The sequence below is a fragment of the Dipodomys merriami genome, unplaced genomic scaffold, assembly GCF_024711535.1.
Source record: "Dipodomys merriami isolate MVZ:Mamm:240054 unplaced genomic scaffold, mDipMer1.0.p SCAF_8, whole genome shotgun sequence".
NCBI lineage: Eukaryota > Metazoa > Chordata > Mammalia > Rodentia > Heteromyidae > Dipodomys > Dipodomys merriami.
In genome coordinates, this window is record NW_027206401.1 from 52459501 (window position 1) to 52472650 (window position 13150).

At 36.2% G+C, this 13150-nt stretch overlaps 1 protein-coding gene across 3 annotated transcripts in view; it reads left to right on the plus strand.

Annotated features, from left to right (window-relative positions):
- Nucleotides 1-13150, plus strand: part of Cep162 (centrosomal protein 162) — a 77365-nt gene that overhangs the window by 34384 nt on the left and 29831 nt on the right. For all 3 annotated transcript variants that reach the window (XM_070010828.1, XM_070010829.1, XM_070010830.1), the window contains exons 14-18: nucleotides 2369-2502; nucleotides 2868-3095; nucleotides 3949-4089; nucleotides 8095-8207; nucleotides 10502-10607. In XM_070010828.1, the coding sequence (XP_069866929.1) occupies nucleotides 2369-2502; nucleotides 2868-3095; nucleotides 3949-4089; nucleotides 8095-8207; nucleotides 10502-10607 (722 nt within the window). The remainder of the gene's footprint in view (nucleotides 1-2368; nucleotides 2503-2867; nucleotides 3096-3948; nucleotides 4090-8094; nucleotides 8208-10501; nucleotides 10608-13150) is intronic.

Genomic DNA, 13150 nt, shown 5'->3' on the forward strand with positions numbered 1-13150 from the left:
CTCCTCCCCCTCCTCCTCCTCCTTCCTTCCTCCTCCCCCTCCTCCTCCTCCTTCCTCTCCTCCTCCTCCTCCTCCTTCTCCTCCTCCTCCTGCTCCTTCTCCTCCTCCTCTTCCTTCTTACTCTCCTTCTTCTCCTCCTCCTCCACTTCCTCCTTCTCCTCCTCCTCCACTTCCTCCTTCTCCTCCTCCTCCTCCTGCTGCTGCTGCTGCTGCTGTCAGTCATGGGGCTTGAACTCTGGGTTGAACTCTGGGTCTGGGTGCTGTCCCTGAGCTCTTCAGCTCAAGGCGAGCACTCTACCACTTGAACCACAGTGCCACTTCCAGTTTTCTGGTAGTTAATTGGAGACAAGAGTCTCATGGACTTTCCTGCATGGGCTGGCTTTGAACTGCAATCCTCACATCTAGATCTGAGTAGCTAGGATTATAAGTGTGAGCCACCAGCAACTCCTTTCCTCTTTTGATGGTGACTCAGGTCTTTCTTGTTGCTGTATGTATTTTCATAGTACTTTTTTCATTTTCTTTGTCTAGTCAATCTAATTATTTTACCTTCTGAATTCCTGATACTCTGTTTTCCGTTTGTTCCATTCTCTTAGCAAGGCTTCAATTTGGTTTTTTTATTTGGGTTATTGAGGTTTTATGAGTAAAGTTATATAATGTATAAGCTTATTTTTCCATCTTCCAAATTTTTATAATATATTGACTACCATAATTCTAATAAACATATTACACATTACTTATGTAATGATAGATAATGACTCCTATTATATTGAACTCCTTTTTCTTATTAGACTATTGGATGCATTATATATATATATATATATATATATATACATACATCTATATGCGTGTGTAGATATATAATTAAAGACAATTCCACAGCAGATGTTGCTGTACTCAAATTTGTAATACCTTTGGAAGGTTTGTTACTTCTCACCAGTTAAGTTCTTCAGGAAACAAATTCTGAACAGAGATAATGTAGAGAATATTGGTGGGATCAATACTGGTTAGGGTGGAAAAGAAGCCCATTTGCTGGAGCTTAACCAAATAATTACTTAAGACTCTTACAAACCACTAAGAGAGAATAAAAAAATAAGACATGAGGAAGGAAAATATTTGTAGTAAGAATGTAGGAACAGGCTGTTTCTAGCTGCTTGGTCCTGAAGAAAATCACTTGCTAGCAGACATTACACAATAATTTACCTCCAGTGACATGCATGGTCTGTTGCTGCTTCTGCATGGGATTTCCTCCATGAAGCAGTCTAGTTAAGTATCACCATGACTCTACAAGGAAAGCTTGGCAAGCTTATAAATAAAAGATGGAAAGGAAGTCTTCTGCATGGGATTTCCTCCATGAAGCAGTCTAGTTAAGTATCACCATGACTCTACAAGGAAAGCTTGGCAAGCTTATAAATAAAAGATGGAAAGGAAGTCTTTTTGAAAAACTGGTGGTGACTTGTTTCTTTTGGCTTTTCTGTGTTTTCCAAATATTTAATAATCTTGTATAACCTTTAACAATCATGTATAACATTTAATGGAATAGTAAGTTCAGCATTTAAAAAATTAGCATCTTGAAAAAATTATTTTAAAACTATAAATTTTGAAGTACTTCATTTACCTCTAAGGCAAACAGATGTTTATGGACTGTTTGAGACCTGTAATATTTAAAAACGGGCTTTAAAATCCCTTCTGTGTATTTTCCTTAAATGGCGTTTATTATTAACTGAATAATTAATATATTGACTTCAGAATTATTTCTACCCTTTTGAGATTTATAAATTGCCTTAAAATGAAAAATTGAACCAGAATATTTATCACATTGTCCTAATTTAATGTATATGACTGTGGTATGATAGCAGCCTTATTAATCTTGTTAGTTGCTACAATGTCCTTGCAAGTGATGATTCCACTGATACTATATCTTGTGCCTTGCTTACAAAAATATGTTATGAAGGTGCACTTCACCCAAATTAAAATGTTTTACAGTTATCAGATGCTCTTTGCTCTTTGACTCATTATTTAGAAATTCTTATTACTGTGAACATGTGAAAGAACTATTGAAAGTAATAAAGCCTGAAGCTATACCACTTTCCAATTCCTTTACATTTATTTAACTCCATTTGTCCTTTATGGGAGTCTTGAATCAGTCAGCCATCTGTGTCTGATAGTGTAGAATGATAACTGAGTAACCTTTCTTACTAGTACAGTTATTATAGAAATAGCTGTGTTGTAGTGTTGCATTTCAACCTGTCTTGAAGTCTTCATTTTATCTTTGTGTCCCTACTGTTTTCATATGTGTTGTTACATAATAGTTGAATGAACATTCAGTTTTACATTTGTGGTTCTTTCATCCATTATTTGAAATATTTAGAAATCTTATCTGGAACTAAAGTCATCAAGCCGGCAGCTGTGAATAGACCAATTCCTAAAAGTGAAAATTGCTTGGCTACTCCCAAGAATTATGAAGACCTGACTGCCACTAAGTCTTGTATTCAGTTTCAGACTGTATGTATTAAATTTCACACTGATGTTTATAATGTTATATTCCAAAATCATTGTGTCACTAATTCATACTTAATAGATTGTATGATCAATGCATATTGCACATACCTGTATGTTAATATCACAGTGAATTTCATTAATGCATATAAGTAATGTGTTAATGAGCATCAACATAAAAAAATAACTAGCAATACAATAAACATGGAATTTCATTGTTTTCAAAAGTGATATTCTGATCACTAATATTCTAGTAGTACATTTTTATCAATGTAATTTAATGCTTTGTCTTTTGATTTTTTTTTCTGAATTCTGTGAGGTTTATACATACTGTGTAACCAGTATAATAAAAGACTTCTTTTCTTTGAAAGGATTCCTTAGGATACTGTTGTGGCAACAAGGAGAAAGAATTATTTATGCTTGAAAGAGTTCAGGAAGCAGAGGAAAAATGGAGGAGTGCACAAGCCCTAATTGAACAAATTAAAGTCACATTCTCAGAAAAAGAGAAAGAGCTGGAAAGTCAGTTGGAAGAACTAAAGATACAACAGGAAAAAGAACTCTTCAAATTGAATCAAGAAAATTATATTCTTCAAGCCAAGGTACTAACCACATAATTCTGTTTTTCCTTTTTATTTATTGGGGGAAGAAAACAAAAATGCAAACTATCCTCCCTGCAAAATGTGTTGCCATGATTGGCTCCTGATTGTTTTCTGTGTAGGCAGGCTTAAAAAAAAAAATCAGGGACTGAGAATGTGGCTTAGTGGTAGATTGCTTGCCTACCATTCATGAAGCCCTGGGTTCAATTCCTCAATATCACATAAAGAGAAAAAGCCAGAAGTGGTGCTGTGGCTCAAGTGGTACAGTGCTAGCTTTGAGAAAAAGAAGCTCAGGGACCAGCAACCAGGCCCTGAGTTCAAGCCCCAGGACTGGTTAATAAAAAAAAAAAGTCAATTAATTCATTATGACTCTTAGAGAAGTCAAAGTTTCAGCAAGAATTGCTATTAAAAAGCCTGGACTGCTGGGCGCCGGTAGCTCACACCTATAATCCTAGCTACTCAGGAGGCTGAGATCTGAGGATCATGGTTCAAAGCCAGCCCAGGCAGGAAAGTCTGTGAGACTCTTATCACCAATAAACCACTAGAAAACTGGAAGTGGCCTTGTGGCTCAAGTGGTAAAACACTCACCTTGAGCTGAAGGGCTCAGGTACAGCACCCAGGCCCAGAGTTCAAGCCCCACGACCAACCAAAATAAAAAAAGCCTAGATTCAGAGGTCACTCTTAATATTCAGAATTCTTTAATTCACCAGGACTTCAGCACAAAACACTGTGATCTATAATCATATTCAGCATGCTCAATGTTATAACACATTTAGGTCTGAACACCTTGAATTTACAATTGTTATTTTTTTCCTTTCCCTCTGCAAATAAAACATTTTCTGCATTTTTCCGAAAGTTAAGCAGCTTCGAAGAAACAAACAGGAAACAAAGATGGTTACAATTTGGAGAAACAGCTGATCCTGTCACTGAAGAAAAGTTGAAGCAAATCCAGAAAGAAATAGAAGAACAAGAGACACTGCTTCAAGGATATCAGCAGGTATCGCATGTCTTCCTCATGTGGTGTTTGCTTTTGACCCTTTTATTATAAAAATAAAATATATTAAAATATTTGTGCTCATTTAGCAGACAGATATTAGACAGGAAATCACTTGACTGGTGTGTACCTTTTGCACTGGCAAAATCAAAGTGGCATGGATTTTGAATTCAGAGAACTGTGTTTTGAGTCTTAGCTGCATACTACTGTGTAGCCCTGAGTAAATTGCTTTACCTTTCTATACCAGTGTCTTCATCTGTAAATGTAGATGATAAAACAATAGGTCATGGTGAAATTCAAATTGTGGCAGTATATACCAGTTTCTGAGCAAGTATACACTTAGCCTGGCACAAGTAATCAGTCAATGAATGTGGCCTATTATTAATTTTAATAGTGCAGTTCATTAGAAATTGACCTTAAATAATTTTTGTAAAAGATACTTTGGCTATTTTTCTATTGTATTCAGGAATGTGTTTGTGAAATTAATTGCTAATACCTTCAAGGTGAGCAGTTTTTTAATATATACTTTTTATTGTAAAGATTCTGTACAGAGGGGTTACAGTTCCATGAGCAAGGTAATGAATCCATTTCCTATGGAGCATTGTTGCATCCTCCTTTGTTTTTCCCCTACCATCCAACTCCTCCCTCCCCTCTCCACCCTCAAATCCCACCCCCGCAAAGTTATAAAATTCGTTTTCAACATAGTGTCTTGTACATCTCATTGTTACAATGGGTCATCCTGTATACTTATTTCAGCATTTTGTTATTTCCCTTCCCCTCCCCAAATTAGAAAAATGTACATACAAGATGCAAGACAATGGACTCAAATACAGTGACAACAGGAGTTGTACCATGGGGGAAAAACATACAAAGAAACAAAAAAAATCACATAGTACATTATAAGTACATTAAAAAGAACAGCAACAAAGATAAAACCTCTTGTGTCCCTATATTGGGGCTCATTTCACTTAGCATCAGGTTATATAGTCATATGTGGGAATGTAAACTTGTTCAACCACTTTGGAAAGCAGTATGGGGGTTCCTCAAAAGACTCCACATAGAGCTCCCCTATGACCCAGCAATCCCACTTTTGGGCATTTACCCAAATAATCACAAACAAGGCCATACTAAAGCTACCAGCACAACTATGTTTATTGCAGCATTTTTCACCATAGCTAAGATATGGAACCAACCCAGAATCCCCTCATAGATGAATGGATCAAGAAAATGTATGTGTGCATATATATGTGTGTATATAAATGTTTTATATATATATATATATATATATATATATATATATATATATATATACGTGCACACACACTCACATATAATGGAATTCCATGCTTCCATCAGAAAGAATGACATCGTCCCACTTGGTTCCATGGTTTCTCTTATTTGCAATAACTAATATATATCTAGGGTAATCTTACCAGACAAGCAGAAAAGGTCAAAAGCTATGTACATATGACTATATAAAATGATGCTAAGCGAAATGAACCCCAAGATAGAGACACGAGGGTTTTTCTTTTTTTTTTTTAACCTTTTTTTAATATTTTTTTATTGTAAAGATACTGTACAGAGAGGTTACAATTACATGAGCAAGGTAATGAGTCCATTTCCTATGGAGCATTGTTACACTCTCCTTTATTTTCCCCTACCAGTCTTTTTTTTTTTTTTTGTGAACATACTGTACAGAGGGGTTACAATTACATGGGCAGGATAATGCGTACATTTCTTACCAAGCATTGGCAGCCTCCTCCTTTTGTTTACCCTTCACGTCCCTTCCCAGCCTCCCCCCTCCCCCCCAATCCCAATCCTTCTCCTTCCCCCCCATTCCCCCCCCCCCCCCCCGCACCGACGTTGTAAAACTCGTTTTGGACATGACAACTTGTACTTCTCATTGTTGCAACAGGTCCACCTGTATCCTTAAACAACTGGTTTTTCCCCATCTCCTCCTCAAGTTATACTGACATCAAATATAGTGAAAGCAGGGGTTATACTGTGGGGGAGGGACATACAAAGCAACAAAGAGATAATCTTATAAATGCGTTAGAAACACATGCATGAAAGAAAAAAACATTAAAATACATATCTAAGGGTTCATTTTCCTGACATCACATTATCTGACCTTTTCCACTTGACTCATGCATATACTAGATATTGCAAATAAGGGAAACCATGGGACCTATGTTTCTTTGGGCCTGGCTTACTTCACTTAATATAATTTTTCTTTGTTGCTGTTTTTAATGTACTATGTGATTTTTTTTGTTTCTTTTGTATGTTCTTCCCTTATAGTATAACCCCTGTTGTGACTGTATTTGATTCCAATGCCCTGCATCTTGTATATACATTTTTCTAATTTGGGGAAGGGAAGGGAAATAACAAAACGCTGAAACAAGGATATAGGTTGACCCATTGTAACAATGACATATACAAGACACTGTTGAAACTGAACTTTACAATTTTGGGGGGTTGTGTATGGGGGTAGTTAGGAGTTGGGGAAGTGGGGAGGGAAGGAATAGTAGGGGAAAAACAAAGGAGGGGATAACAGTGCTCAATAGGAAATGCACTTATTACCTTATGTAACTGTAACCCCTGTGTACAGTATCTTTACAATAAATTTTTAAAAGAAAACCAGGTTGACCCATTGTAACAATGAGATTTACAAGATACTGTTGAAAATGAACCTTACCACTTTGGTGTGGATGGGGGGGGAGGGAGAGGAGTTGTGGAGGTAGAAGGGAAGCGATGGTAGGGGAAAAACAAAGGAGGAGGCAACAATGCTCAATAAGAAATGTACTCATTACCTTACTCATGTAACTGTAACCCCTCTGTACAGTATTTTTACAATAAAAAAGTACAAAAGCAAGGGACAAAAAAAAAAAGAAATAGCTGTACATGAAATAGCTTGACTTTGCAGGATGCAATGCCATGATCAGGTGACGAGGTTGAATTCAGCCTTTTCTCTTGATCTTAACATATAGAAAGGAAATTTGAACATTTCACAGACCCCCCCTAAGTATGACACTCATTCTCTCTTCTAATAGAAGAACATGTATGTAGTTATTTGAGGGTATCTATATGTTTAAGTGCCTTCTGCTAAGCACTGTTCCACACCGGTTAAATATTCCATAGTTTTCAGTAGATCCTTAGAAAGCCTCCCTTTTAAAAAAAATCAGATTCTTAGTAAACTAGAATATCTGAAGGAACAATACTAAACCCTCTCAGATGGCTTGAATAGCTCTTTTTTAAAAAAATGTTTTTTATTGTGAATACTGTACAGAGGGGTTACAACTACATGAGCAAGGTAATGAGTACATTTCGTATCAAACATTGTTGCCTCCTGCTTTGTTTTTCCCCTACCATCCCTTCCCTCCCATCTCCACAACTACACTTCCCCCATCCCCCCACCCCCTCATCCTCCACCCCCGCCTAAATTGTAAAGTTCGTTTTTTGACATAGCATCTTGTACATCTCATTGGTTTAATCTTATACTAGGTCTGTGTTCTGCTTTGTCCTGACAATTTTCAATCTTTAGCTTACTGTGTAATAACAGTAGGCTTTAGCCACAAGAGAATACCCATTATGGCTTTATCACTTCAACTCATTAGGATTTATTTTGTGTTATCTATCCTCAAGTTAGGATTTATTTTCTTCTTTCAGTCCAGAATCACAAGGCTGTATAGAGTCCCATTGGACATCATCTACTCCTGGCCCACAAAGTTGTGATGTAGTGATTCCTTCACCCACTTTACTGTTAACCCTGTGAAATATGATCTATTATACTGACATTGAAAAATTTTGCAACTGTTTTTTCAAGCAATCATTTTGAGCATTTGGAAAATATTTTTATATAATAAGTGTCCCCCAAAAAATAAACAGAAAATTTGAAAGAGATTTTACATACTTAAAAACTGGAGAAATGTAAAATATTTAAAGGATCGCATCTTCTATTTTTTAAGTACTGCTGATTTAATTCAATTGTATCTTTCTGCTATTTAAAAGGAAAATGAAAGATTATATAATCAAGTGAAAGAGCTTCAAGAACAAAACAAGAAAAACAAAGAGCACATGTTTAAGGAAAACCAGAGTTTACTTACTGAATTAGCTTCTTTAAAGTAAGTTATTTTTTTAATTCTTACCATGAATATGTTTAGACTTTCTGTGCATCTTATTGTTATATCAATAATACATTTATTTTTACTTGGAAATCAATCATTTACTTATTCTACTTTTCTTCCATTGTATACTGATTTCTAGTTTAATGGCCTCTATCTGTTGAAGATTCAGAGGGTTTCCTGTTATTCGATGACTAGCATATACTGTTTTAACATTTTCAACATATTCTTTTTTTTTTTAATTTTATTTGAGAACATATGTGGAGGAGATGGGGACAAACAAGTCATTTAAGGATTCAGGTGGACCTGTTGCAACAATGAGAAGTACAAAATGTCATGTCAAAATCAACATATTCTTAATTGAGTTTAACATCACTTTCAGAAAATTGCATACACAGTATTCATCGTGATCACTCACAAAGTCTGATATGTTTATTCATCTCCTAAAGAACCATGTAATTCATAACATTCAAAAAAGAAAAAGAAGCTTAGTACTCACACTAAGTATCATACTAAGTACTCATACTTAGTTTCACTGTGTCTTCAGGCAGGTTCTATGTACATAAAAGCTGGGATAGCCATTCTTGCAGAAGGGATGTTACTGTGGGATCACTCAAAAAAGGAGAGAAAGAGAAGCAAGATGGGGACAAGAGGAGGGAGAGTAAAATGTGGTTGGCCATAGCTGCAGCCTAGCTTTATTGTGCTCCTGTGCCAGAGCTTTGAAGAACAAATTACACTACAAAGTTGGTCCCCTCTTGAGGCAAGAGGGCACCCTAGTCTCTGGGTGGTGTGTACGTAGGCTAATAGTGAAGACATCTTCCCTCCAGGAACTGTGGTTTGGCTGAGGGTATTTTTCCAGAATACACACAGTAGATTGTTGTCAGCCAGCACTAAACAAGGGAAGACAGTGGGACATCATTACTACTTCCTTCCATGGAATATGCTAAAGTTTTTGAGTTGTTTCTACTTCCAACTTTAATGACAAATGAAGATGCAGAACCCAAAACATGGACAAGCTTGCTTCTTTTAGAATATGACTAGCATTCTTGAATCATAACCACATTATTTCAACGTTTAGATTGGACTATAATCTGTAGAAATTTCCTTGATCATAAATGTCATGAATTCATGAGTGTTACCATATTTATTGGCAGGCTACTTCCCTTTCTTTGGTAATTAATCTGTGGGATAAGAAGTACAACTGGTAGCTCATGTTGATCTTTCATGCAAGTAGAAAGACCTTCAGTAGTAGACAGATCTAGCAGCTGCAAAATAGCTATAGAGGATACCTTTGTGTGAATTGGAAAGAAAATACTGTCCTTTTCTCCCAGTAGATGTAATCCCCAGGCAAGCATGTCGATCTGATACACACAAACAAATATACATACTGACCTTTTTTTGGGGGGGGAAGGGTAATATTGGGATTTGAACTCAGGAACTTCCACTTGCTAGGTAGATACTTAACCACATGAACCACAGCCTTAGCCTTTCCATGATGAATATTAAAATACCACATCTTATACTACCTGGCTTCTAAAAAAAACCTATTCCAGGGTCCTATATTAAAGAGCTAAATAAACTTTCACAATGTAATGTTTATAGTACACTGTGGTTAGATCATCTTATATAGATTCCTAAACTCTTTGTATAATACCTCTTTTATTTTATTTTATTTTATTTTATTTTTTGGGGGTCCGGTCATGGGGCCTGAACTCTGGGCCTGAGCACTGTCCCTCAGCTCTTAGCTCAAATAGCGCTCTACCACTTGAGCCACAGCGCCACTTCAGCTTTTTTCTTATGTGGTGCTGAGGAATCGAACCCAGGGCCTCAAGCATGCAAGGCGAGTGCTCGACCACTGAGCCACCTTCCCAGCCCCAATACCTCTTTTAAAACAGAAAAATTGACTCAAAAGCCAAACAATACGGTGTGATTTTCTTTGCTAGTTTTTCCTCAACAACAGGACAAGTTTAATAGCAACACAGGAAATATTCAGCCAGCATATTTTTCTGCATCACTGGTTTTTATCCTCTGTAAATTAGGAGGAAATATTTGTATATTAGAAATAAAATCAATAAACTTAAGAATTCTATTTCTTTAAATTAAAACTACATGCATTTCCCTTAAAGTATACTTTTCCTTTCATGCATCAATATTTTAATCTTTTAGAAAAGATTTTTTATCTTGAATAATTGATGTAGTTGTAATGTTCATTAGCTTTTCATTTCTAAGAATATTTTATAGTTGAAGGACTACCTTACTTTCAAAAATATCTCTTTTATTTTTAAATAAATCAGAGAACAGATGCACAAAAGCCATTTACTATCTCAAGTACCAGAAAATTCAGAGCCAGCCAGAAACCAGAGTTTTACAGATCTGTTAGCAGAACTGAGAGGGGTGCAGGTAAGTTGCATGTAATTTTTAACTGTTAGGAATAGTAAAATTATTATGAAATCCCAACAGTATAAAAAAGATCTGGTTTTATATAAATGTATTAATAAAATCAATTGTTATTAATAAATACATGTTTTTTAACTTAATATTTGGTTAGCATAATTTAAATGCTTGGGGTTTCATTGTGACACAACACATGAAATAGTGTAGATTTTCTCCAGTGTGCTAGAAATACTTACAGTAAAAGAAGTAATTAGGTTTTAGTTCCACCTTAGCCAAAAAGTTAGTGATAGTTGCTATAAGAAATAAAATATAAATTGAAGAAACTGTTTTCCTAGAAATAAATGCTATAAACCTTTTGTGCTTGAAAAAGAAAAAAAAATACCTAAGGTTAGCAATTAGTATTCATGAGACTTTAATGTAGAGAAGATATTATAATACTACTTTATAATCCAGTGCTACACTAGATGTATATCATGTGAAACTTTATAGCAGAGGTAACTTTTTTAGGACATACACAATTTATCTCAAACAAATTCAGCATTGGAATATATAGAGTGTACAGCTAAAACAAAAATAATTTCAAGATAATTACTTCTTTAAAAAATTACTTGGCTTATTATCTGTCTTTCAAAGCATGCCATACATTTGTAGGCAACAACAACTATTTCTTATACATATTTATATCTCTGATACCTAAGATGAACTGTGGTTTCCATAACTCTTTTCTTGTTTATGTATTCTACATTAGATTGCATTGTAAAGAACACGGCCTAGAGTTTTCTTTTTCTTTTTTGTTGGTTGTGGAGCCTGAACTAGGCCTGGACACTGTCATTCAGTTCTTCAGTTCAGGGCTAGCACTCTGCCACTTAAGCCACAGCACCACTTCTGGCATTTTCTACGTATGTGGTGCTGAGGAATCGAACCCAGGGCCTCATGCATGCAAGGCAAGCACTGATCCACCTTTCCAGCCCCAACAGTGCATTTTTTTGTTGTTGTTATTGGTCATGGAGCTTGAACTCTGGGCCTGGCTCTGTCCCTGAGCTCTTCAGCTCAAGGCTAGCTTTCTACCACTTCAACCACAGTACCACTTCCAGAGTTTTCTGAAAGAGTATGGATAAGAGAAGTTTTAGAATCTGAGGACAAGTTAAATCTTTTGTAAACATGCCATATTTTTATGAAGTGTGTTTGTAGGTCCCACCAGTCACCATAACCATCATAACCACTCTTCCAGTATTACCAAACATCCTGTATCAAAGATAGTTACTTCTCCATATTCCTTCTATTAAGAACCACACTATTAAACTAAAATGAGTTTTTAATCTCTTCAAATGCTTACATAATTTAGGAAAATTCTAGTTACATATGTGTTCTCAATAAGAGATTTAGTTAGGTTACATAAAGTGGGAGAAAATTAGGGAATGGGTAACACTGTTCAAAAGAGATGTACTCATCAGCTGACTTGCATACTCATCACTTTACCATAAAATTTAAATTTAATAAAAAGCAAACTAGCAGGGCACAAGTAGCTCATGCCTATCATCTCAGCTACATAGGAGGTGAAATCAAGCTATTCTGAGCAAAGTTCACAAGATCCTTTCTCATCTTGCACAGAAAGCAAGACAATCTCAAAAATAGCCAGAACAAAAACAGTTGGCGGCCCTGGCTCAAAAGTAGGGTGGCTCCACAAAGCCCTGAGTTCAGACTTCAATATTGTCAAAAAATAAATAATCTAAATTACAATAGTGTAATAGTTGATACTTAACAGCTTTTTTGATTCATTGGATATAGCTTTGTTTGTGAATCTATTAGGGTTAGACCTAAAGAGTCTATGGTCCTAAGCATTCAGCTAAGCATCAGAAGGTAAATGAGATAAATAAATATTGCTTACTAGGAACTTCTATTGGAATGGATAAGTTGAACAAGAAATGAGGGAAATTTACAAAATGAAAGAATAATAGGTGATGTCATGGTAGAGGTAAAACAATATTTAACAATATTGTTAAGCTCTCTTTGAGAAAGATTTGAGAATTGAAGGGAAGTCTTTAGCTGGGGGAAAGAGCAAACGGGAAAGACTGGGTGAGGAAAGCGGTGAGGAAGATTAAGATGAAGTCTGCACAGTGACACATAAGGAGGGAAAGTACTATTTGTCAAGCAGAGGCCTCAGAGTCATACTGGCTTTCTCTGTCTCTCTACATGTGCTTGCTATTTCAAAGAGTCTCACAGTTTTTCCCAGAGCTAACCTCACACCACAGTCCTCCTATTTGTGCTTCCCTTTTGGCTGAGAATAGACATGTCACTATCTCCAATCAAGTCTTACTTTTGTTCAGACAAGCCTTGAACCTCAGTCCTCCAGATCTCCACTCACAGAAGCAGGGATTATAGGTGTGAACCATCACACCAAGCCTAAAGCTTGTTCTGTTACAGGGAATGATCAGGGAAGGTGTTCCTAGGGATTCCTTTGAGCAGAAATCCTAAAGTGAAAGAAGTGAGCCTGTGCCTATCTGGGGACCGAGTGCCACAGGCAGGAAAGACAGAAGTGACATGAGATA